Source organism: Marmota monax, unplaced genomic scaffold (assembly GCF_021218885.2).
Source record: "Marmota monax isolate L192 unplaced genomic scaffold, Marmota_monax_Labrador192_F-V1.1 WCK01_AAM20220418_F8-fsc00051, whole genome shotgun sequence".
Taxonomy (NCBI): Eukaryota; Metazoa; Chordata; class Mammalia; order Rodentia; family Sciuridae; genus Marmota; species Marmota monax.
Genome location: NW_026695202.1, coordinates 13,693,746 through 13,715,583, shown reverse-complemented (window position 1 = coordinate 13,715,583; position 21,838 = coordinate 13,693,746). Strand labels below are relative to the sequence as shown.

General features: G+C 60.4%; 1 protein-coding gene across 1 annotated transcript in view; it reads left to right on the top strand.

Moving 5' to 3' along the window:
- Window positions 1-21,350, top strand: part of Nfam1 (NFAT activating protein with ITAM motif 1) — a 31,437-nt gene extending 10,087 nt beyond the window's left edge. Inside the window, exons 2-6 of the mRNA XM_046429636.2 lie at window positions 4,647-4,982; window positions 6,173-6,285; window positions 10,561-10,659; window positions 17,948-18,034; window positions 19,440-21,350. Of these exons, the coding sequence (XP_046285592.1) occupies window positions 4,647-4,982; window positions 6,173-6,285; window positions 10,561-10,659; window positions 17,948-18,034; window positions 19,440-19,499 (695 nt within the window). The 3' untranslated portion in view covers window positions 19,500-21,350. The remainder of the gene's footprint in view (window positions 1-4,646; window positions 4,983-6,172; window positions 6,286-10,560; window positions 10,660-17,947; window positions 18,035-19,439) is intronic.
- Window positions 21,351-21,838: the final 488 nt, after the last annotated feature.

Here is a 21,838-nt window from a genome sequence, read left to right as displayed (position 1 = left end):
GGGTCACTTGGACAGACAGGGCAGGACAGCTTCTGCAGAGAGCTCCAACGTCCCCGCCTCCTCCCTGTCTGCTGAGGGGAGGCAGCCGGGCCTCGGGCCTCGTGGCAGGCACGTGAGTTCCTGGTCCCAGTGAATCCCACAGGAACCCCCTAAGGATGCCATTGTTCCTCTCCCTGTGTTGCAGGGAGACACCAAAGCTCAGAGAGGTAAAGGCTGTGCCCAAGGCTGCACAGCCTTTTAGTGGAAGAGCAGGGACCGAAATCTGCGTCTGCTGCCTTCGGAACCTGGGCTTTCTGTGCCTCTTCTGTCCCCGCCCCATTTCTGGCCCAGCTCCAGGCTTCCTCTCAGCCTCTCCCGAGCCTTGGAAAATTGCAGAGAATTGCGGGGTAGAGGAGGTGTCATCCCTGAGGACTCCTGAAACGTGGTTGGGCAGGTTTAGCAGTGGCCTGGGTTGCCAGCCGGGGCACCTCTGCTTGCAGCCGGGTGGGGGGTGAAGTGGGGGAGGAAGGATTGAGGCCAAGCAGGACTAGGGTGGTGGCCCTGCGGAGGGTAGGCCCTTGAAGGCGCCAGGACACAAGCATTTGCTAGCCCTGTCTCTGTTTGGCTCTGTCCCCAGCCTCCCCCTGCCCCTGTCTCCCAAGGCCCTCACCCACAAGGTGCCTCCTCCCCTCTCGGCCCTGCCACCCGTCCACCTCTCGCAGGCTTGCAGGACTCCATCAGAAGACCCCCTGCACCTGACCTTCAAGTCGCTCCCCCTCTCCTTTCCCTACTTGGGCTGTGGAAGGAGCAGCCGGCAGGGGCGCTGTCCTCACTCCCCACCCCGCCCCCTCCGGGCCCAGTGCCTGCCAATCTCGGACCCCTCCAGACAAGGCTGTGGGTGGAGGTTCCTCCCAGTGTCTACCAGCCCACTGCCCCCGAGAGCCCGCAGGGTCTGGAGGATGATCAGAAAAAGAACGTGGAGTTGCTCCTGGGCCCTTTAGACCCTCCATATGGGAAGAATTGCCCCAGTGGGGCTCAGTGGCTCCAGTCACTCTGAACAAGTCACAGTCCTCTGGCCCCTTAGAGTCAAGGCTAAGTCCTAGTTCTGCAAACCTTCAACCCTGTAATAGACAAAACTCTGACTTGATGACCATTGACATCGTTCCCCAGCCCCCTGGGGCCTGTGTGAAAGTAGGACCAGGCCCCTCCTGTCTCTTGCCACTCAGACCCCTCCTCATGGTCCTCTGGGCGGAGGCAGGGAGGGCAGAGGAGCGTTGTGGGGACAGTGTCCTTCCTCACCAGGTGTTGGGGACAGGGTGCTGCTGTGCTCTGGAAATCTGCAGTATTGGGGTGGTCTCCGGGGGCACTTTCATGGACCACTCAGGGACCCCTGGGTGTGTTAGCGCAGCGGCTCTCACTCCCCACCCCGGCTCTCCCAGTCCTTCGGGGTGTGTGTCCCTCCAGGCAGCTGCGTGAGCGGTGTCTCAGAGGACGCCGAGCCAGCTCACTGTCCCTGGCCCACATTGACCCAGGAGGGAACCACTGGCTTTGCCAGGACAAAGGACAAAGATCCATGAGACATAATCCAGAGGTGTAACTCCACAAGGCCTTGGGCTCTCGCAGTCACCTCTCAGCCATCGACTATGCACACTTAGGACTTCTGCCTAGAGTCTGACAAACCCATCTGGTGGCTACTGCGCCTGGTGCTGCCGGGCGCACACCTGTCCCACAGCCTGTCGCGCCCCCACGTGGCTCTGTCTCTGACTGCTGCTCCCAGCCTGGGTTCTCCCTCAGCACAGACGGCCCCGAGGAAAGCCCAGCTCCATCACTCCTGCATTCTGTAACTCTGGGCCTCTGAGACCATATGTTTCTGTTTCTCTCCCTGTGGAGTGGGGTTGCAATTGTTGTCTCAAAGGACAAATTGTGGTGGTGTCTGATTGACACAGGGCCTGTGTCGTACCCGGCCAGATCATGCTCTTTCCCTGCTGACTGTGTGCTCCTGTTTCCAGGCCATGAATGCCCTCCTGATGCCCAGGTCACCAACAGGCCCCTCCCCACCCCTGACAGACCACCAGGCCTCCTGCCCTGGCTCCAACTGCTCCACGTCAGCCCTGCCTGTCACTCTGGGGTGTTGTAGGATCAGGGAGCCCCCCAGGCCCAGGACAGGACCCACCTGATTAGCGAAAGGCATAAAGACGTGATAACTGAACAGCATTCGTGGACGGGGAAGTAAATAACTGTGGGCCTACTGTGGGCCTCCCTGCCATACTGACCTCAACTGGGACGGCTTCTAGAGGGCAGCCGATTGGAACAGCGGGGTTGGATCCCCACAGCCCAAACCCCAGGGGCCTCTGGGGCTCAGGTTCAGGAGAAGTGGGGAGCTGGGCAGCTGCCGTGGGCCGGGCACGGGTGCGGAGGCCCAGCAAAGGAGCAGGGCAGGCGATCATGGGGAGGCCAGGGCCTCAGGGTCCCCGTAGCCCTGTGCCCCTGGGTGGGCCTGATGTCTGAGGATGGGCTGTGCTTACTCACGGAGCCCTGCAGGCCGCCGCCTCTCTCTACCTTCTGGAGAGACGGCAGTTTCATCAGAGGCCCGAGGGTCTCGTTGCCCAGCCCCTGCTCCCTGCAGCTGACCAGGGCCAGGGCTGGCCCTTTGACGACCCTAACCTCTGACCTTACAAGAACGGATCGCAGGAGACTATGGAACAATGGGTGTCTGTTTTTACAGATGTCCCAGGATTCCTGAAGGTCAGCCTCATTGCAGTGCAGGTCCCCTCGTTTTCCAGGAGGGGACCTCAAATAGGGAGAATTTTTCAAGACAATCAGATGAACGTCTTCCTGCAGGACAGATGGGAAGGGGCTGGAGCTGGCAGGAGGTCCCCGCTCCCCCAGTCCTGGGTGGCCTCTTAATGCACTGGAGGAGGAGCAGCAGGTCCCAGCAGAAGAGAGGTCTCGGTGAGCTCCCTGGTGGGGCCATTTCCTTGGTGGCTTTGATGGGGTTGTCATCCCAACTCCTCATGAGGAGACCCTGGACCAGCTGGGCCCGCTGCCCTCACTCCTGAGCCGAGTCTGGGGGCCTTAGGCCATTACGGGGGCCACAGGAAGAGTCAGAGCTCAGAGCCAGAAGGGGCTTGTGCCTGGGGCTTGCTGGGTGGAGTCCTTCATGGATCACCCTACCCTCTGGTCCTCCCAGCATCCAGGGGACCCCAGGGGGTCCCGCCCCCGCCCCTTCTTCCCTGCCTGCTGCCTCTCAGACAACCTCTGTTCTGAAGCAAGGCTCCTTGTTTTATGACAAAACTAATATGTTGATTTTGCAAAACTGTAACCTGCCCCAGAGTCCAGGAATACAAAGGACCCTGCAACACCCTCTCCTGACCTGCTCACCAGGGGAGCCCCGGGGCAGCCACAGGGCTCCCCGCCCCGGAGGGGGCCTGCTGCCTGCTCAGTGGCTATTGCCACAGTGAGCGCTGTCATGTTAATCATCACAAAGTGACTCAAAGTGACAGTGGACACCCGGTGGGTCCTCTGGAACCGAGTCTTCAGATCTTTGGGGGCAGGGCGTATCTAGTGCTCAACAGGAAACCCCAAATATCAACACATCCAGAGCTACGCGGGCATGGAGAGCCGTCTTCATCCCGCCCCGGGTCTCCTGGAAGGCCTGGCTTCCCCCAGGGACCCTGGGCTGAGCTGCAGGGACCTGAGAAGAGAGGCCTGGCCTCAGGCCAGCCCCCTCCACCAGCAGGAGGCCCACGCCTCACTTTCTCCAGCAAAATAAATCTCCTGGCTCCCTCTGAGCCTCTCACACGCGCGATCTTCTCCCGATTAACAAGGCGGCCTGCGTGTTCTCGGCTGCTCACCGCCGACCTCAATTTAAAACTGTCTGCTCCCCAGCTGCCGGACAGGAAGGCCCCGGGGAGGGAGTGCTGAGCCCGGCCGCCCGGAGCCTGGGTGTGGAGCGGCATCTCAGAGGCCCGCAGGAGGGTTAGGACCCCAGCCAGGCCGGCCATGGCTCCAGGGGTCTTCGATTTTTTCCTGAGAGCTCTGATGTGTGGGAGGGGGAGGGCGGCAGCTGTGGAACTGACTGCCCCGAGCACTGAGCGTCACGGTCACGGCTGGAGCGGCCACACGGGGAGCACTCTGCGTTGCTGGAAACGGCTCCCCTCTGGGGTCTCACTTGTCATACTCCACAGCAACTTGACACATCCTCCCCGAGCTGTGATTCTGGGAAAGGCTTGTCTCCTCGGCTGCCTGGCCACCTGCCTCTTCCTCTGGCACCGAGAGGTGTGGGAGGACCTGCTCCCGCACCGAGCACTGCCAGGAAACTCTGGGGTTCATCGCATTTTCCTGCCTCTTTGCTCCTCATTCTCCAGCTATGCTTTTATTCAGCGCAGCCTCTTGGCCTTTGGCGGGGGCGAGGGATTGGGAGCACAGCCCTGGTGAGGGATCAGGAGCTAGTGACTTGACCTCTTTGACCCTCAGTCTCTGCCTCTGCAAAACAGGGCTCTTGCCTGGCCTCGGGGTGTATCAGGAGAGGTGTAGTTGTGTGTGTCGTGCTCAGCACAACATCTGTGCATGGTGAGGGCATGGGAGGAGTGACCCTTGGTCCTCACGGGACGCAGCTGAGGTGGAGGTAGCCTCATGTGACCTGTCTCCTGTTGCTTCTCCTGCAGGAGGGCAGTCGGTGACCCACACTGGCCTCCCCATTGTGGCCTCCCTGGCCAACTCCGCCGTCTCCTTCACCTGCAAAATCACCTACCAGCACACCCCCAAATTCCAGCCCTTCACTGTCAGCTACTTCCACGTGGATCTCCAGGGCAGGACCAGCAGGAAGCAGCCCACCGGCTGCCGACCCGCCTCGGGCACCGAGAACCAGACCTACACGTTGGACTGCAGAGTCACCCTCAGGCTGCCCAACGCCTCGGCCACAGGCTCCTACTACTGCTGCCTCCTCTGGCCAAGCTCCACCGTCACCGTCACTGGCAACAGTACCTTCATCCTGGTCAGAGGTGAGGCCCCTCTTGCCTCCTCCAGGGTAAGGGGCCGCTGGGGTCACCTGGCAGAGCTGGGGGCCCAGGATGTGAAGGGGGGAGCTGGCGGCCTTGACCTTCAGCGTTGGCAAAGCAGAACAGAGCATCCCCAGAGAGTCCCCTGCCCGAAGGTGTAGAAAGGGGCTGGGGAGGGGCTGGGCTGTGGCTCTGCCTCTAGCCACCTCTGGCAGGTGACCTAAGAGAGGTCACTGGCCTTTTGGTCTCAGTGTCCCATGAGCACTACGGCGGAGGGGGAGGGGGGGGGTCTCTGCAGAATCAGGTGTGTGGATGAATAAGCACTTGGTTCATGTACATCTTTCTGGGAACAAATTCCGAGTTTTGATCACATTCTTAAAGACGTGAGACCCCTGAAAGTTAAGAACAAGCCTATCACCAAAGCCATATTCTCTGGCCTGCCTCTGTGATTTCCACTGAAAGGGGCTGGACACTTTCCCACTGAGCCGCATCCCCAGCCCTTTTTATTTTTTATTGTGAGACAGGGTCTCACTAACTTGCTGAGGCTGGCCTCAAATTTGTGATCCTCCTGCCTCGGCCTCCCAAGTTGTTGGATTACAGGCCCGTGTCACTGCACCCAGTCTGTCAAGGACTTTGGTGCAGCCCAGTGAGGCCCCGCACCAAGGGGCCGGTGTCAGGCAATAGGAGGAACTTTGATAAATAGCACTGATGCGTCTGCCCCTTGGGTGGCACTCTGCTTTTGCCAACCAGATAAAGAGAAGGAGCAAGAGAAGGAGAGATGGATGGGGGCTTGGGAGCGGCCCCGTGAGTCCCCCCAGCCCCCTGTCAGTCCCAGTACCAACCTGTCTCCAACCCTCATCACACCCATCCGCGTTATCACCGTTTTAAATAGAGAAAAGCGGAGCCCCTGAAAGACGACGTGACTCACCCTGGGTCCCACAGGCAGCCCCCGGGGAGCCGGTTCACCAAGGCAGGCCCTAAAGAAGAAAGGCCAGGGTCCCTGTCCTTCAAGAAAGCCGAGGCAGGCCACTTACCCCTGAGGTTCAGCAAAGCGAGCCTGAGATGAGGACCCGGGGGCCTTGTGGGGAGGGTCCCTGGTGAAGGAGAGCGTGGGGCTGTGGGCCGGGGTTGGTGAGGCTGGGCCCTGGCTCCTCCTGGGCCCTGACCCTCCGCTCTCCTGCCCTTCCTCCTAGACACAGGGTACCGGGACCCCCCGCAGAGCGTCCAGAAGCCCCTGCTCTTCAGCTTCACCGGCCTCCTGACTGCCCTGGGCGTGCTGGGCACAGCTCTGCTGCTCTGGAAGAAGGTACGGGACAGACACACAGCAATAGCACACAGGGCGGGCGGGGGGCCTCCCAGGGCAGAGGGGCTGCCCAACAGCCCCACGCAGGGCGTCCTGGGCCCTGGCAAGGGCACAGCTGCTCCTGTAAACGTTGTCCCTTGTGGACCCTCGTGCATCCCTCCTACCTGCGCCTCCCCCAGGCCCCTGTGGAGCGTACTGCAAGAAACCAGGACTGCCCTGTGTCTCCCCGTCCTCGGGCCTCTGAGAACCTGACGGGGGACGCGAGTCCTCGCGCTTAGCGTCTCTGGCTCAGGCGGTGGGAGCTCCTGCCTGGTCTCTTCATCCCAATACCCCGGAAGGAAAAGGAGCCTGAGAGCATGTGCCCAGCGTCCCCACGTGCCCTCACCTGTCCCCTCTGTGAGGAGGTTTCTTCCCATCTCACGGCTGGGGAGCGTCAGGCACGGGGCAGGGTGGGGCTGGGGTCCAGGTGGGGGCGCACAAGCTCCTGCTCGCCATCTGGCTGCTGGTCCCTGCTGTGCGGTGGTCGGCACCTTCCTGGGAAGAGTGTTTCTGGGTGGGGTGCCCTCGTGGCCCTGGTTCCTTGCTTTGTGCCCGTCTCTGCGTGTTCCCTGCCCCAGTGCAGCCCATACCACAGGGCCTTTGCACAGCCATTATTAAGCACGTGCATTTCTTCCTTTAATAGATATTAGCTGAGCACCTACTGCATGCCAGGCCCTGTACCAGGGGCTACCAGGGGGAACACAATGGGCTAAGATCTCACAGTCTGGTGGGACCATTACCCGACAAACAGTTATGACCTGTTATGAAACTGTGGCAGTCGAGGTTGGGGGACACAGAAGAAGACAGCCCCGGCCTGGTTATGTGCCACCTCTGTCATTTATCTGCCAGTTCTGAGAGCGTGGGCAGGGCGCTGGCCTCCCCCATGCCTCGGTTTCCCCAGTGGGGCTGCCAGGCAGGGGAGCTGCGCCTGCCTCGGGGCTGCAAGGGGAGTGCAGGGCCCCAGGGGAGCCCGGGTGCTCGGAGACCAGGACAGGCCTCCATCCTGGAAATGGAGGTGACCACGGCGCCTGCATGAGAGGAGCCCTGACCTGGCTGGAGGGCCACAGGGCCTTGGCACAGCCCAGGCTCCCTCCTCGGAGCTCTTCCCTGGGGGGGACTCTGTTCCGGGGGCTACATTCCCCATGCATCCGCGACACCCCCATAGCCCTCCGAGCTCCCCCCAGGGCGCTGTGTGGAGCCCAAGGCCTCCCCATCTGATGTCCAGAGCAGCCCTCTGACGCCCCCCACCCCCTCACCCCGCCACACCCTGCAGTCTTCCGCATCTCAGCCAATGGCCTCGGGCACCAGACCCTCAGGCCCAAGCCTTGGGCTTGTATTCCTCCCCTCTCAGCCCATCTGACCCCACAGGCTGCCCAGGGCCAGCCCCTTCTCCCTTGCTGCCCACCTGGTCCCACAACCTATCACCCCTCTTCTGGAACACAGGCCTCTGCCTCCCCCTCTGCCTCCCGTCCTCCGCTGACCGTGCTGGCTTCTGGGTTCACACGGCTCGCTCCTCCAGAGCACGGCCCCTGCAGGGTGGGGACTTGGTGTGTCCTGGGGAGCCCTGGCACCTAGTCAGGGCTTGTGGGTGGAATGACAGGTGACAGGCACACTGACACCAGAAGTGACTTGGAGGTGACCGGGCACAACATGGGCAAGGCAGCACCATCCCTCCTACTTTAGAGGAGGACACTAAGGGTGGCCAGGCTTCCCGAGCCACAGGCAGCATCAGCCCTGGTGTGCGGAGCGGGGCACGGCCGGGGGGCTGCCCTGGCTGGCTTCTCCACTTGGAGATCACCATTGAGAAGCCGGGCACAGTGGCCCTCGCCTGGAATCCCAGCAGCTCAGGAGGCTGAGGCAGGAGGAGCTCAGGTTCAAAGCCAGCCTCAGCAACTCAGTGAGACCCTGTCTCTAAATAAATATGAAAAGGGCTGGGGTGTGGCTCAGTGGTTAAGTGCTCCTGGGGGTCAATCCCTGGTACAAAAAAAATCACCTTTGAAAGCACAAACGCCCACAGCTTGACCCGGCAGAGCTGGCTCCAGGGACAGAGCCTCTCACACCTGCGACGACAGCAAAGTGGCCCCCATCTGCTCTCCCACGGAGCCCCCTCTGCCGGGCCCAGGCTTCCTGAGCCCCCGCTGGGAGGCCCCCCCACCTTCTCCCCACTGCCCCAACCTCCGATCACCCTGCCCCTGGGGGACCAGAGGGAGCCTACAAAATGCAAACCTGACCACTCCCTGCCCTGGTGGATCCGCTGTCCACAGGGTCAAGACACGGCTCGACCTTTTGTGACCTTGCCTGGCAGCCTCCCGGCTCTCCTTCCCCTTCCCGCCCTGCTCCTCTGCACACCAACTCGCCTGCAGGCTTGGGGCTCCGTCCTGGGACCCCCAGGGGCACTCGCCTCCCTGGATGTCAGGGACGACCCCACCCACCCACAAGGAGGCCCAGGAGGCCACACCATGGTGTCCTCCGTGCCCAGCCAGGTCCAGCGTGCGCCTGGGGAGGTGTCTGGCATCCAGGGGCCACACTTTCCGAACAGCTGGTCCCAGGGGACCCCAGGAGAGCCCTGCCTGGGAGCTCCCATCCCCCACCCTTGGCCACCCCGGGCCGGCTGGCTCGCCGGGGAGAGGACTGGGATCCCAGTTGTCTTGACAAGAAGAGGCACCGAGGTGCCCGGGGTGACCATCACCTCTGACAGAAATGGTGGCCTCCAGAGGCTGCAGTGCAGGGGATTTGAGGACAGGACCCCTAGGCCTGCTCGGAGGGCAGCCATTTCCCGGCTGGACAAGCCTCAGTCTCCTCTTGGTTAGGTGAGCCATCCATGCCCACCTCCTCAGGCTGTGACAAGAATTAAATGAGAATAAGGACAAGTCCCAGGGGTCTTTGTCAACTGTAAAGTACCGCACACATGCCAGCGCCTGTCCAACCCTGTCCGTGAGACCTGCCATTCAGCAAGACAGGTGGAGAACACCTCCAGGTGAAGTCGGTCAGCGTCTCGGTGGAACGCGGGCCTGGGTTCGAGTGCTGCCTCAGATGCTTCCCGGCTGTGCGGCCTTGGCAAGGCCCCTGCCCTCTCTGAGCCTTCACTTCCTCCTGTGCAGAGCAGAGGGGACGGAGGGCTGGTTGGCTGCAGGTTGGTTGACGGGCCCGGCTCCGTGTTCCCAGCCATTACAGCGCTGGGACTGGGGCGGCGCCGTCTGCTGCCTGGGAGTTAAGTGGCTCTCAGAGCTAATCCCGAGTAAATGGGCTGGGTTGGCAGGCCGCCAGGGTTTTTAATTAGCTCCTGCCCCACGACGAGGCGGTGTCGCTCCACTCTTAGCAGCGTGGTGCCTGCGATGAGGGGTCGTCCGGCCGCCCCCTCTGCGCCTTCGGCTGTCGCCAGCCCTTGGCCTTCCCCAGGCCCTTGGCCTTCCCCAGGCCCTTGGCCTTCCCCAGGCCGGCCCGGCTCCACCAGTGTCTCGGGGGCTCCGCTCGCTGCCCTCCGTCCCCCCACACCGTCCACGCAGCCGTCCTGACCTTGGGCAGGTCCACCTGCCGGCCGCGCTGACCTCCCCTCAGGCCCGGTGCGTGCTGGTCCCTGTGCCTGGGACGCGCCCCACTCCTGGCTGATGGATTCTTCAGATCCTGCCAACATGGCCTCGGAGGGCCTCTGGTTTCCTCCTTTTCGATCCCCTCAGCTCACGCACCACATTTTGGTAGCGCGGTCGGTTCACTGTCCGTCTCTCCAAAGGCCCTGGAGGCCAGGAGGCCAGGAAGGCTGCATCTCCGCCTGACAGGGTATGCTGGCCGCCCCGGGCTCGCCCTCGCCGTCGCTTCAACACTTGAACAGTCTCAAAAAGGAGGGCTATTTCTGGAGGCCAGGGGTGGGCGGGGCATGGCCTGCTCCAGGCCAGAGCCAGGAAGGGGCAGAGGGACCTGAGGCCCAGCTGACTGGCACGTGCTTGGGCCCACCCACAGTCTCAGCTCCAGGTCTGGGTCCTGCCACGCTGGCACCAGGCCCTGCAGCCCCTGCCTCTCCTGTGCCAATCCTCTGCCCCCGTGGGTTTGGGTTCCTAAGCGCGGGCACTCGCGGGCACACACGTGGTGGCCTGTAGGTGCTGGAGGCCGGGTGGAAGGTGTGAGTGATGGATTTCTGCGTGGTCTGTGACGTCTGCCACCCTTTCTCCTGGTGGTTTGTGAGGTAGAGGGACCGGGAGCTGCTCATCCCAACCCCAGCAGCCTGCTCCTTTCTCTCCACAGAAACAGATGCTGGTTCCAGAAAAGCACACCACCAAGGAGCACCCGGATCCAGGCTCGGCCAGCAGACCCACGCAGGCTTCGGCTGAATCCATCTACACGGTGAGTCCCAGGGCCTGGGCTCCTCCACCTCGCTCGGGCCTCATTCAGGGTCCAACTTCCCGGCTCAGTCCGTGCCAGCTGTGGACCTGTCTGAACCTCAAGCTCCTCATCTGAAAAATGGGCACAGGAATTCCTACCTGTGAAATGTCTGTGAAGGTGAAAGGGGAGCCCATGCATGGGCCCCTGGTGGGCCTGCACAGGGAGACACCCTCCCTGGCACCCCCTCCACTTCTGGAACCAGGGGCAGTGAGGGAAAGACTTGGTGGGGAATGAAGAAATTTCCTTCTGACCAATGACGTCCACTGGCTCACAGCCTCTTCCTGTTCTGATTGCACAAACACTGAGGCAACAACAGCAAAAACCATGAGAAGAAGAGGCCAGGCGCCCGCCACCCGCTAGACGGGTGATTTCCCACTGTTCACTCTGCCTTCCCCGCCTCAGGCTTTGCCTCTGTCCTCGCCGTCACAGCCGGGACACAGCTGGGACCCTGCGTCCACACCCTGTTGTGTCGCAAGCGTTTTCCACCAGGGTCTTCATCATTCTGGTGGGGGAGAGGCAGAGGAGGCCCTGCCTCCCCACCCGCAGCACGAGGCCTGCCCCTGGGGCTGGGGCTGAGGAGGGCGAGAACCTTCTTTGCCAGTTGGGAAGCCCGTGCTCACTGTGGGGAAGGTGGAGAACAAACGCCACCAGTGTCAGCCGGTCTCCGTCCTGTGGGACCCAGAGCCGCCGGGGCTGGGCTCCCTTCCCTGTGGGCCTGGGGGTTCAGAGCCCTGCAGGGTCGCGGCCTCCCCAGGCGGGCATTCTCAGCCTCCGCTGCTCCTGTCCCCGCCACTGATTCACAGCGGAATCGGGGCTTCATCCGATGCCACAAAACCCCACGTGGAGCACATTCACGGCAGCGCTGGCGGAGGACCGGGTGGTGGCCGTGGGGCAGCGTTAACAGCTCCCAGAACGCAGCAGTTCTCAAAGGGCCCTCGCCTCGCCCCCAGGGTTCCCGCCAGCTGCTCCTTCACATGTGGCCTCAGACTCCCCCACAGGGGCTCCGTCGCCCAGCCACTGGTGGGACTCCCCTACGAGGGCACTGGTGTCCGCTGTTGGTGGGCACACCTTTGCCTCCACGTGCACACAGATATGCACACACACACACACGGAGGAGTGTATATATGTACATATATGTGTATATATATATATTTTTCTATAAATGCATAGAAAGGGACCTATATATGCACTCACTTTTTTCATGCTAGGCATCGAACCCAGGGCCTCACACCTGAGCTTCCCGCTGAGCTACACCCCCAGCTCCTAGACCTTTCTTATTTTTCTTTTGTGATATTGGAGATGAATTCAGGGCCTTGCCCCTGCTAGGGAAGCACTCCCCTGCTGAGCTACATCCCCAGTCTTTTTTTTTGCAACAGGGTCTTACCAAGTTGCCCAGGCTGGCCTTGATCTCAGGATCCTCCTGCCTCACCTTCCCAAATAGCTAGGAGGACAGGCCTGTGCCACCACGCCTGGCACTTTTCTTAAAAAAAAAAAAAAAGAAAAGAAAATTGGAGTTTGCAGCTTCCCCATGTTACAATCTCTCATGAATATTTTTCCACATGAATAAATAGCCTTCTCTAAGGTTGTTTTTAATGGAGGAGACTCTCTTTCAACTGAAGCATCTTGCTGCCTGTGTGCAGTATCCTCTGGGGGTCAGCTGACTCGAGAGTGTGGCAGAGGCCCAACTGTCTGCAGGTCCCAGGAGGGGTTCAGGACCAGAAAGGAGGTGTGAGAAGAGACCACGGGACTTTGCTAAGCCCTTGAGACAAGGGTCCACCGGCTGGGACTGGACCTGGGCAAAGAAAAATGACATTAACAACAATCAGAATGGTCTCAGGAGACGTTGGCTGTGTGCCTACTATGCGCCCAGCACTGTCATAGACTACGCCGATGGTGTCATGAACCCTCTTGATGAGGCTTTAGGGCACAGGTACAACCTCTGTCTTCAAGTCGCCTACTGCTGGTATGCAGAGATGTGATTGATTTGCATATTGGCATTATATAGAGTGATCTTGCTGAATTTACTCATTAATTCTGATACTTTCTCTGTAGATTCCTTTGGATTTTCTTGGAGCCTATTCATGTCCTCTATGAATCATCAAAATTTGACTTTTTTCTTTCTAATCTTCCCACCTCCTTTTCTCTCCCCTACTTTATTGTACTGCCTAAGACCTCTGGGAAGGATTTTTAAATTCTCTTTCTTCTTCTTCTTCTTTTTGGGCAGTACTGGGCACTGAACCCAGGGGTGCTCTACCACTGAACTACATCCCCTGTCCTTTTAATTTTTTATTTTGAGACAGGGTCTCACTAAGTAGCCCAGAACTTTTGATCCTCCTGCCTCAGCCTCCTGAGTTGCTGGGATTATAGGTGTGTGCCACTGTGCCCAGCTACTTAGTTTTTGATCATTCTTTTCTAATTTGTGCATTTCAGGCTATGAACTTCACCTTAAGTATGGCTTTAACTTCATCCCATAAAGATTCAGGGGAGATTCTATTTTTGTTGTTGTTGTTTTCGATACTGAGGATCAAACCAGGACGTTCTCATGTGAAGCAAGCACTCTATCACTTAACTCCATCCCCAGCCCCATAAGATTTTGGATATGTCATACTTTTATGATCTTTCAATCTAAACTTCCCATTGAGAATTCTTCCTTGCCCTTCTGGTTATTTAAAACTGTTTTGCTTACTTTACAAGGGTTTAATTATTATTATTTTCTGGAGATCTTTCTGGGTTTTTTTTTTTTGGTACTGGAGATTGAACCCAGGGGCACTCAACCCCTGAGCCACATCCCCAGCCCCATTTTGTATTTTATTTAATGTCAGGGCCTCACTGAGTTGCTTAGTGCCTCACTATTGCTGAGGCTAGCTTTGAACCCATGATCCTCCTGCCTCAGCCTCCCAAGCAGCTGGGATTATAGGCATGCGCCACCACACCCAGTGATCATTCTGTTTTTTATTTCTGGATGATTCTGTCATAATCAGAGAACAGTCTCCCTCCTCCGGGACACCCATGACTCCAAATTGTGAAATCCAGCAGGCAGTTCTTGGTTCTCCTCTTCCTTGAAGAATCAACAGCAACTGATACCACTGAGTTCTCCCTCCTCCTTGATACTGTCTTTTTTTTTTTTAATATTTATTTTTTTTAGTTACCGGCAGACACAACACTTTGTTTGTATGTGGTGCTGAGGACTGAACCCGGGCTGCATGCATGCCAGGCAAGCGCGATACCGCTTGAGCCACATCCCCAGCCCCCTTGATACTGTCTTCACTTGATTCTGGGACATTCTGCTCTCTCCTGAGCCTGCCCTGGCTCACTGCCCCACTTCCTCAGTCCCCACTTCCAGGACATTGAGTGACCATCAGAGCCCAGTGCTGGGACCCCTGACTTTGCTCCTCACTCCCCTCTCCGGGTGACCTCACTTGGCCTCAAGGTGCTGAACACCTACCTCCAAGTTTGTATCTCCAGCCAGGACATCTCTGGAGGCCAGACCCTCCTCACTTGGATGTCTAATGGGCATCCACCTCCAACCAAGCTCCAATTCTTTAGCCAACAAGCGCATCTCCCTCCAGCCCTTCCCGTCGTAGGAAACGATGCTCTGTTCTCCTGTGGCTCAGGCTAGACATTTTGAAGCTGTCCTTTCCTTCTCTCTTTTGATCACCGCCCAAATCTGACCCATCGGCAAACCTTGCTTCAAACCGTATCCAGATCCGGTTCTGCTCTGGCCTCCCCCGCCCCTTGCCTGGAGAGCTGCTGTGGGTCTCTAATCAGTGGCCTATTTTTATCCTTGTCCCCAGTCTGCCTAGGATGGCAGCAGCCAGAGCGATCCCATTAAACCACTGACAGGTCGTGCCCCTCTGCTCAGAGCCTTGGTGGCGAGGTCCCCGAGGGGCAAGGGGGACTAGAGGAGCCGCGATCTTGTAGAGAAGTCCCTGAGAGGGGAGGCGGCGAGGAGCTGGGGACTCCTGGGAGGGCCAACAGACTGCAGGGCAGGTGTCATCCCAGTGAGGGAAGAGGGAGGGAGGGCAGGTGGATGTGCGCGAGAAGCCCCCCTCAGCAAGGCCCTCGGAGAGCCCAGGAGGAGGCACGCGGGTTTAGAGCCCAGGAGCTGGGGCCCAGTCCCTCCTGATCCCTGCACATGGAGTCCTTGAAGTAATTCTCAAAGTCACATGGTCCTTTGGAAGCTCCCTGGCACCTGAAGTCAGAGCTCACGACCTCCAAGCGCTCATGTCCCCGCGTGCTGCCCACCCACTGCAGCGCCCCATGCTGGCTCTTCTGCTGCCCGGGCGTCTCCCTCCGGCTTTCTGCTCGAGGCCTTCCCGGTGCTCTCCTGACCTCTCCTTCCCTCACCCCCAGCCAGACCCTGTGGCCTTTCTCCGTCTCTGACTGGAGCCTCCTTCCCGCCCCACAGCAGCCAGCGCCCCGCGCACAGAGGTGCTCAGAATCGTCTCTTCCTTTGCAGGGTGGCCGGGGTGCAGGACAGAGGGACATCGTGGCCAGCGTGGACCCTCCCCTCAGCTCCGCCCCTCCGCCTGGCCGTGTCCCCTTCCTGCTCTCTCTTCCAGCCCTCCCTGCTCCTCTTTGCCTCCAAAGGGCCTTTCTAACACCCAACTGGGACACAGTGCTGGAAAAGCCGTCCCCACGGCGTCAGAGCAGGGGACTACTCACTTCAGACGCGTGAGCCCCGACCTAGAGCAGGTGCTCTTTCTCCCTAGAGTCAGCTCTTTCTATGCAGCACCCTCAGCTCTCACCCAGGGACCCAGCACCAGGCCCCAGGCAGCTGACTCCGCCCTGCCTCAGCCCACCAGGACGATGGCCTTGGCACTGACGCCACAGCTTGGCTTGGCTGGTGACCATGCAGGTCAGCACCATTACCCTGGGCAGCAGAAGGCAAAAGGCCTTAGGACCTGAGTCTTAGACCAATGACCACTGCCCGGCACAGCCCACGGGCAACCCACTGAGAGGCCAGCCCTGCCTCCTCCCAGCAGGCACAGTGGAGGGAGGGCGCCTGGCCTTGTCAGGGTGTCCGCTGACAAGGCAGCACCCTGTGTTCCACAGCCTGCTGCTGCAGTCAGACTCGCCGGTCAGGCCTTGCCACAGGCTGCACTCGCAGCTGCTGGTGGCCATCCCTGCTGCTCTCGGCCCCACATTTGCACCCGCCCTGGCCACAGAATGCTCACTCTGTGGGTCTGAGGCCTGCAGGGTCGCAGGGCAAGTGCTCTTCTCTGGCTCGGATAGCCCCGGCCTCTGGGGATCACCTGTGCTAGGCAGCCCACATGTACTGGGTGGGGCAGAAGGAGCCACCTGTGACCCAGACCTGCCACCCAGCTGAGGTGTGGCAAGGAGGCTGCTTCTCCCCGCTCTGCAACCAGAAATGCCCAGCCCAGAAGGGCTGTCCGTCCTATCAGACCTGAGAGGCCCGGGCCTGGGGGAGGGGTGGGAAGTGCAGGCCACTGAGCAGCACACCTCGTCCTGGGTCTTTGGACAGGCGCGAGGACCCGCACGGGTCAGAGAAGGCCTTGGAAGTTTCCTTCCCTTGGGTTCCTCCTCGGGAAGGAGGCAGGTTAGAAACCTCTCTCCCAAGACCCACGCTCTTTCTGGTTCAGAGATCCCCTAAACAGGACCTCTGGGGAACCCCAGCATCCCTGTGTCAGATGCCCTTGAAGTGCGAGGTCTCCCAAGTGCCAAATGGTTGATTACGCGGGTTTTCATGCCCCGCTGCTCCTCAGCGCCACCCGCCCTCCTCCCCTCCCACCTCCCCGCCCTCCTCCTGCCTCTGAGCACCACCTGTCTCTCCAGCCTGCCTCAGCAACCCCTGCTTGACTGTTGCCAGGGAAACCGCCTCCTTGGCAACCAGCCGGCATCCATATGACACGTACACTCAGGGAAGGGAAGGCTGCTGCCTCTTGCTCAGGCTGTTGGGGGGCTCTGCTCTGCAGCCCAGTGAGGTCTGGGGTGAGTCCAGGCTAGGGCTTCAGAGGGAGGAGGACAATTATATCTTTCTTCAAGACATTCAATCACTGCTCATTAAGCACCTACTATTTGCCCAATTCTGTGTTGGTCCCCTTGTGTATAATATCTCATTTAATCCTGCATTGGACCTCAAGATAGCCCCCATTTATAGATGCAGAAACTGAGGCATAGAGTTTTTTTTTTTTAAGGGTTTGCCCTTGGCTGGCAAATATTAGAACTAGGAGTTGAACTTGGTCTCATCTGGCGTCAAAGCCTGGTTTTCTCTACTACCTTAAGGTCTGTGGTCAGGCCTCTGGAGGTTGGGCCAAGAGAGTGTGACCCTGGGATACTCCCAAATGAGGGAGGTGGCCCCTTCATAGTTGACTTGGTGGTGCTCTCATTGTGCCAAGAGCAGCTTAGGTTCAGGAATCAGAGACAAACCAGACACAGTCCCTGCCTCAGGGGCTCCCAGTCTGGCAGGAGCCTGGGGAGAGCCAGTCTCTGATGGAACTGAGTACAGGGGGCCTCGAGGCCAGGCTCCCAGCCCTGGCCCCAGTGCTGCTCCCCATTCACCAGGGAGCCTTGGGCTGCGTGGGCTGTGGTCAGAATGGGGAGTGGGAATGGCTGGAACCAGGTGGCTGGGAGGGGCAGCGGAGGAGTACAAGGAAAATGATGGGGGGGGTGCACCGAGAGCCGGAGCTGGGCTCCAGACTCCCCCCAGGATCCAGGCTTGACGGGTGGGGAGTGTGGCCGCAAAGGACCCTGGGTTATCCGTGAGCCCCCGATGGGCAGTGGGTCAGGGGGAGGCCTAACGGTGTGGATGGCAGGAGAGGCTGGTGGGGTGGGCTTGGGACCCTTGAAGGGGTAAGGACTTTGAACCAGGAGTGAGGCGGATGCCAGGTGGGTGCCCAAGGGAGCAGTGGGTGTGAGTGTCACCCAGGAGCTGCTGGTGGCCGTGCCCTCAAGGGCAAGGACAGGCAGGCTGGTGGGGCAGACAGGGACCCTCGTCTTGCAAGGTGAGTGGGCGTCTGGACCCGGGGCCCAGCACACACTCTGCTGAGGTCCTTGAGGGAGTGGTTGGAGCAGAGAGGACGTGGCCCTGGGCGAGCAGGGGAGCAGGTGAGGTGGCAGAGACGGCCTGGTGGGTCAGTGCGTGGGGCAGTGTGGCCACTCCAGCATGGCACTGCCTGCCCCTGGGCTCCCGCAACACGACGGGACAGTGACAGGCAGAGAGGCTGGCTGCTGGGGCTGCGGCTCCCCTGCACCTGCCTCTGACCTGCGCCCTGTCTTTCTCCCGCAGGCCCTGGAGCACCCCGAGCCCGAGGTCTACGCCTACATCGAGAGCGAGGCCAGCAGCCCACCCTCGGCCAGGAACCGCCCCTCCCAGGTATGCGGAGGCTGGGGCGCAGGCCAGGCCCGGCTCTCCAGGGCCCCTACCTTCTCATCTGTACAGTGGGGCTGCGGAGATGGCAGAACTCACCCCAGCTGTTGTCTCCCAGCCCCCTCCCAAGGCAAAGGGGGTTCCGACTTCCGAGCCACCCCTAGCAGCTGTGCATCCCTGACCAAGGTACTACCTTCCCTGGGCTGTCTCCTGGTCTGTAACTGAAGAGTTAAAACAGTCTCCACCTCACAAAATTGCCACAAGGAGAGACGGCTGTGCTGAGAGGGCTGCCCAGGAGTGGGCACCATGAGTGTGGCCATTAGAGCTACCCCTGGGGGGCACAGCGCAGTGTCTACACCGGCCAATCTGGTCGACAGTGCTGGGAACGTAGATGTCCCCAGGCTGGGCTTTGCTAATTTAGAGCTGGAGTCTGAGTTTGTGCCAGGTTGGGTGGCCTGGTCAGGGCTCTGCTGGGACCATGATGGGGCCTCGGGTCAATTACTCAATCACACTTTCTCTCTTTAACCTCAGTTTGCTCATCTGCAAAGTGGATGAGTGATGTTTTCCTGCAACACTATCCATCCCAGAACCCAAAAGAGTAACACCCGCACCGGAGCTTTGAATGTTATAAAGTGCAAAGGGTGTCAAGCCAGGATAGGAGCCCCCAAGGGGGGGTCCCCAGGCACCATGGAAGAGCTGGCAGGGTGTGCAGGGTGCCCCCCCAGCCCAGGTTGGGACTGCATGGTGAATCTCATTCTCAAGCTCCAGATTAGGCCCTGATAAGCAGGGCCTCGAGGACCCCTAAAGATGTCAGGCAGTGCCTACCATTGTCCAGTCCCTGGGTGCTGGACAGAGGAGTGAGGTATGTCCCTGTCCTCTGGGAGCCTTGGCCTGTAAGAACAAAGTCACTGACCCCACGGACACGCAGAGACATACAAAGTCCCATGGTGAGGGGTGGGTTCCAAGAAGGGCCCAGGCCAGGGCTGGGGGCAGGGAGGGCTCCCTGAGACCCTGAGCCCTACAAGGTGAGGGGGAGGGAGTCAGGGAGTGGGGTGCGTGGGGCAGAGCATGCAGGGAAGCCCCAAGGCAGGCAGGGGGCCGATGTAGTTGGAGGGCAGGGGCAGGGGTAGCAGCGTGGTGACAGGAGAGGCTAGTGGGGTGGCCTTGGGGTGGGGGGCAGGAAGTGATGTGTTTGCCTCCCATGAAAACTAAATTACTGCAAGTTCACTTTTACCTACCTAATGTTCCTTCCTTCCTTCCTTCTCTCTTTCCTAACTTCTTTATCCCTTTCTCTTTTTTCTTATCTCTTCTTCCTCTCTCTCCACCCCTTCCTCTCTCTCCCCACCCCTTCCTCTCTCCCCACCCCTTCCTTTCTCCCTCTTTCTATTCCTCCCCACTCCTTCTTTCCCAGGAGAGGCTGCGGAGGTTTGAGGACGACAGGGAATTGAACCTGGTCTATGAAAATCTCTAGGCCAGGTTCTACCAGCCGTGGGGCTTGTCCTGGATCAGAAGCCCAGGGTGTGGCCTTGACCTGAACCCAAGAACTTGACCTGAGTGAGGGCCCGCCCCATGGCCTCAGCCTCACACCCGAGGCCCTCCGGCCGGCCGTGGCCGCCCGCCCCCATCCTGCACCCAGACAAGTGCTTCCCATCTTCAGGTCCTTCCTGGGCTGTCCCATCTCCCTCCCCTGCTGCAGCTGGCGAAGTGCTGCTCAGTCCCTGGGGGCTCGCTTGGACCCAGCCTCTTCCTGAAGGCCTCCTCACCCTTGCCTGCCCACAGAGCCGTGTGTGTGGCTCACCTGGTGCCAGCCGGCATCTTGCTGCGCAGCCCATGAGTCCTCCGAGAGAACACAGCGAGGGCCCCCATCGGTGCTGAGCGCAAGGCGGGAGAGGTGAACACCCCACCTGCCCAGAGGAGGAGGCTGGCATGGGAAGCACGGGGCTCAAGACGGGGCTCAGTGGGCAGATACGCAGGCTGAGGATGTGCAAGCGGTTGTCGTCAGACTGGGGCCTGGAGCAGAAAGGGTCCTGTGCACGCTGTTGAGAAGGGGGTTCTGGTGTGTTAGGGTGCAGCAGAGGCCCAGCTGAGCAGGAGCTGGGTGAGTGGCCAGAGCTCTCCCCTCTCCCCGCGAGGCTCCCGGGGTTGTCTCCGTGGCCTGGCTCCTCCCTTCCACCCCAAGACCCTATCCCCCAACGACCCTCTGTCTAGCAGGTCCTGAGCCCAGCACCTGCAGCTCCATCCAGCCTCCTCTGACTCCCGTCCTCGGCCCCATTCCTGCCCCCTGTGTTGAGCCAGATGGGACACCGTGCCCACCCCGGCTACCGCAGCCCTCCCCTTTCCCGGGGTAGTCCAGCTGCCTGGCGTGGTGCCTGGCCACCCTGGATGGGCAGACGGTCTCTGTGTTGCGGTGGAGGCTGGGAGAACAGTGGCTCCCCAGGGCCTGACCCAGAGCCTGTCTGCTCCTCCGGGTGCTCAAGTGACTCCTCGTCTCACCCTGGAAGCAGCCCCGCAAGGTAGCTGAACCACTGTTCCCCAGGCAGGCGGGCTCAGGGTCACACAGGCTGCCATCTGTCCCCTCCCCCTGGGTCCTCCCCAGGCTCACTCTTTCCTCACCTCCCAGGCTGCTCCAGAAGTCTCTAGGGTGCCTCAAGGCCACTATGATATCCCCGTGTAGGGTGGGGGACCCAAGCAGCCCTGGGCCACCAGCACTCGGTCAGCACCTCCTGCTCGGCAGGTCAGGTCCTCTGTGGGGAAAGGAAGGCTGACGGTGGCCCTGATGACCTCCAGATGTCCCCAGGCACTCTGCTAGGTGGCACGGGGCCTCCCTGGGCCCACACGATGGTCGTTGGCCTCCTGACTTGGCTCTAGGCCGCCCGGAGCAGGATCACCAGGCTGGGCTGCGGAGGCTGAGTTTGGTGAGGTCCAGTCCTGTGGAGGGAGGGCAGCAGCCTCGCTCAGAGCCAGCTTCAGGCTCAGCCTCCAGCAGCCTGTGGTGGGGGTCAGGGGCTGAAAACTGCAGCCAGCAGGACCAGAGGAGCCTCGTGGCCAGGCCTGCCTCCCCGCCTCCTGGGCCTCTCTGTCCTTGACCCCTGGACCTCCTGACTGGGACTTGGGCTTTTCCAGCCTTCTCCAGGGGAGTGAGGGGACCCTGGCAGGGACTTCAGTGTGCCCTGGCCCAGGCCCCCCATCACAGCCCCCTGCAGTGGCCCTGCCCACGGTCTCTTCTACCCAGCAGCTCCAGGATCCCTGCCCTGCTCAAGACCACCCCTGGTTCCCATTTCACGTGGAATAAAATCCCGGCTCCTGTCTGTGGCCTGAGACACCCTGGAGTACTGAGCTCTGGACACAGACTTTGCCAGATGGGTGCAGAGCCGGGGGCCAGCAGGTGCCGTGGGCTCCAGTGAGTGAGCAGAGAGGGGGAAAGAGGAGGAAGAGGGTGAAGGGGGGACTCTGAGAGGGCCTTTGACAGGAGGGAGGCTGGGGGGAGAATGCCCTGGGACTCCCAGTGGGCAGCACAGAAGACTGGGCACCTGGCCCCAGGCCGCCAGGACTGAGAGCCTCAGGTGAGCTGGTGCAGGGTCCAGGGGAGCAGGAGACAGCGAGGGAGCAGCTGTGACTCGGGAGAGAGAGAGGAGCTGCCCCTCTAGGGCAGGGTGGCCACTGGGCCTCCTGGCCTCCAGCTCCACCTCCAGCCACAGTGTGACTTAGCAAGGCCTGGCCCTCCCGAGCCTTGGTTTCCAGTGACCCTCAGGCCACTCGGTATGTCTGAGAGGACGGTGGAGGACTCCCTGGCTCTCGCAGGGCTCAGCG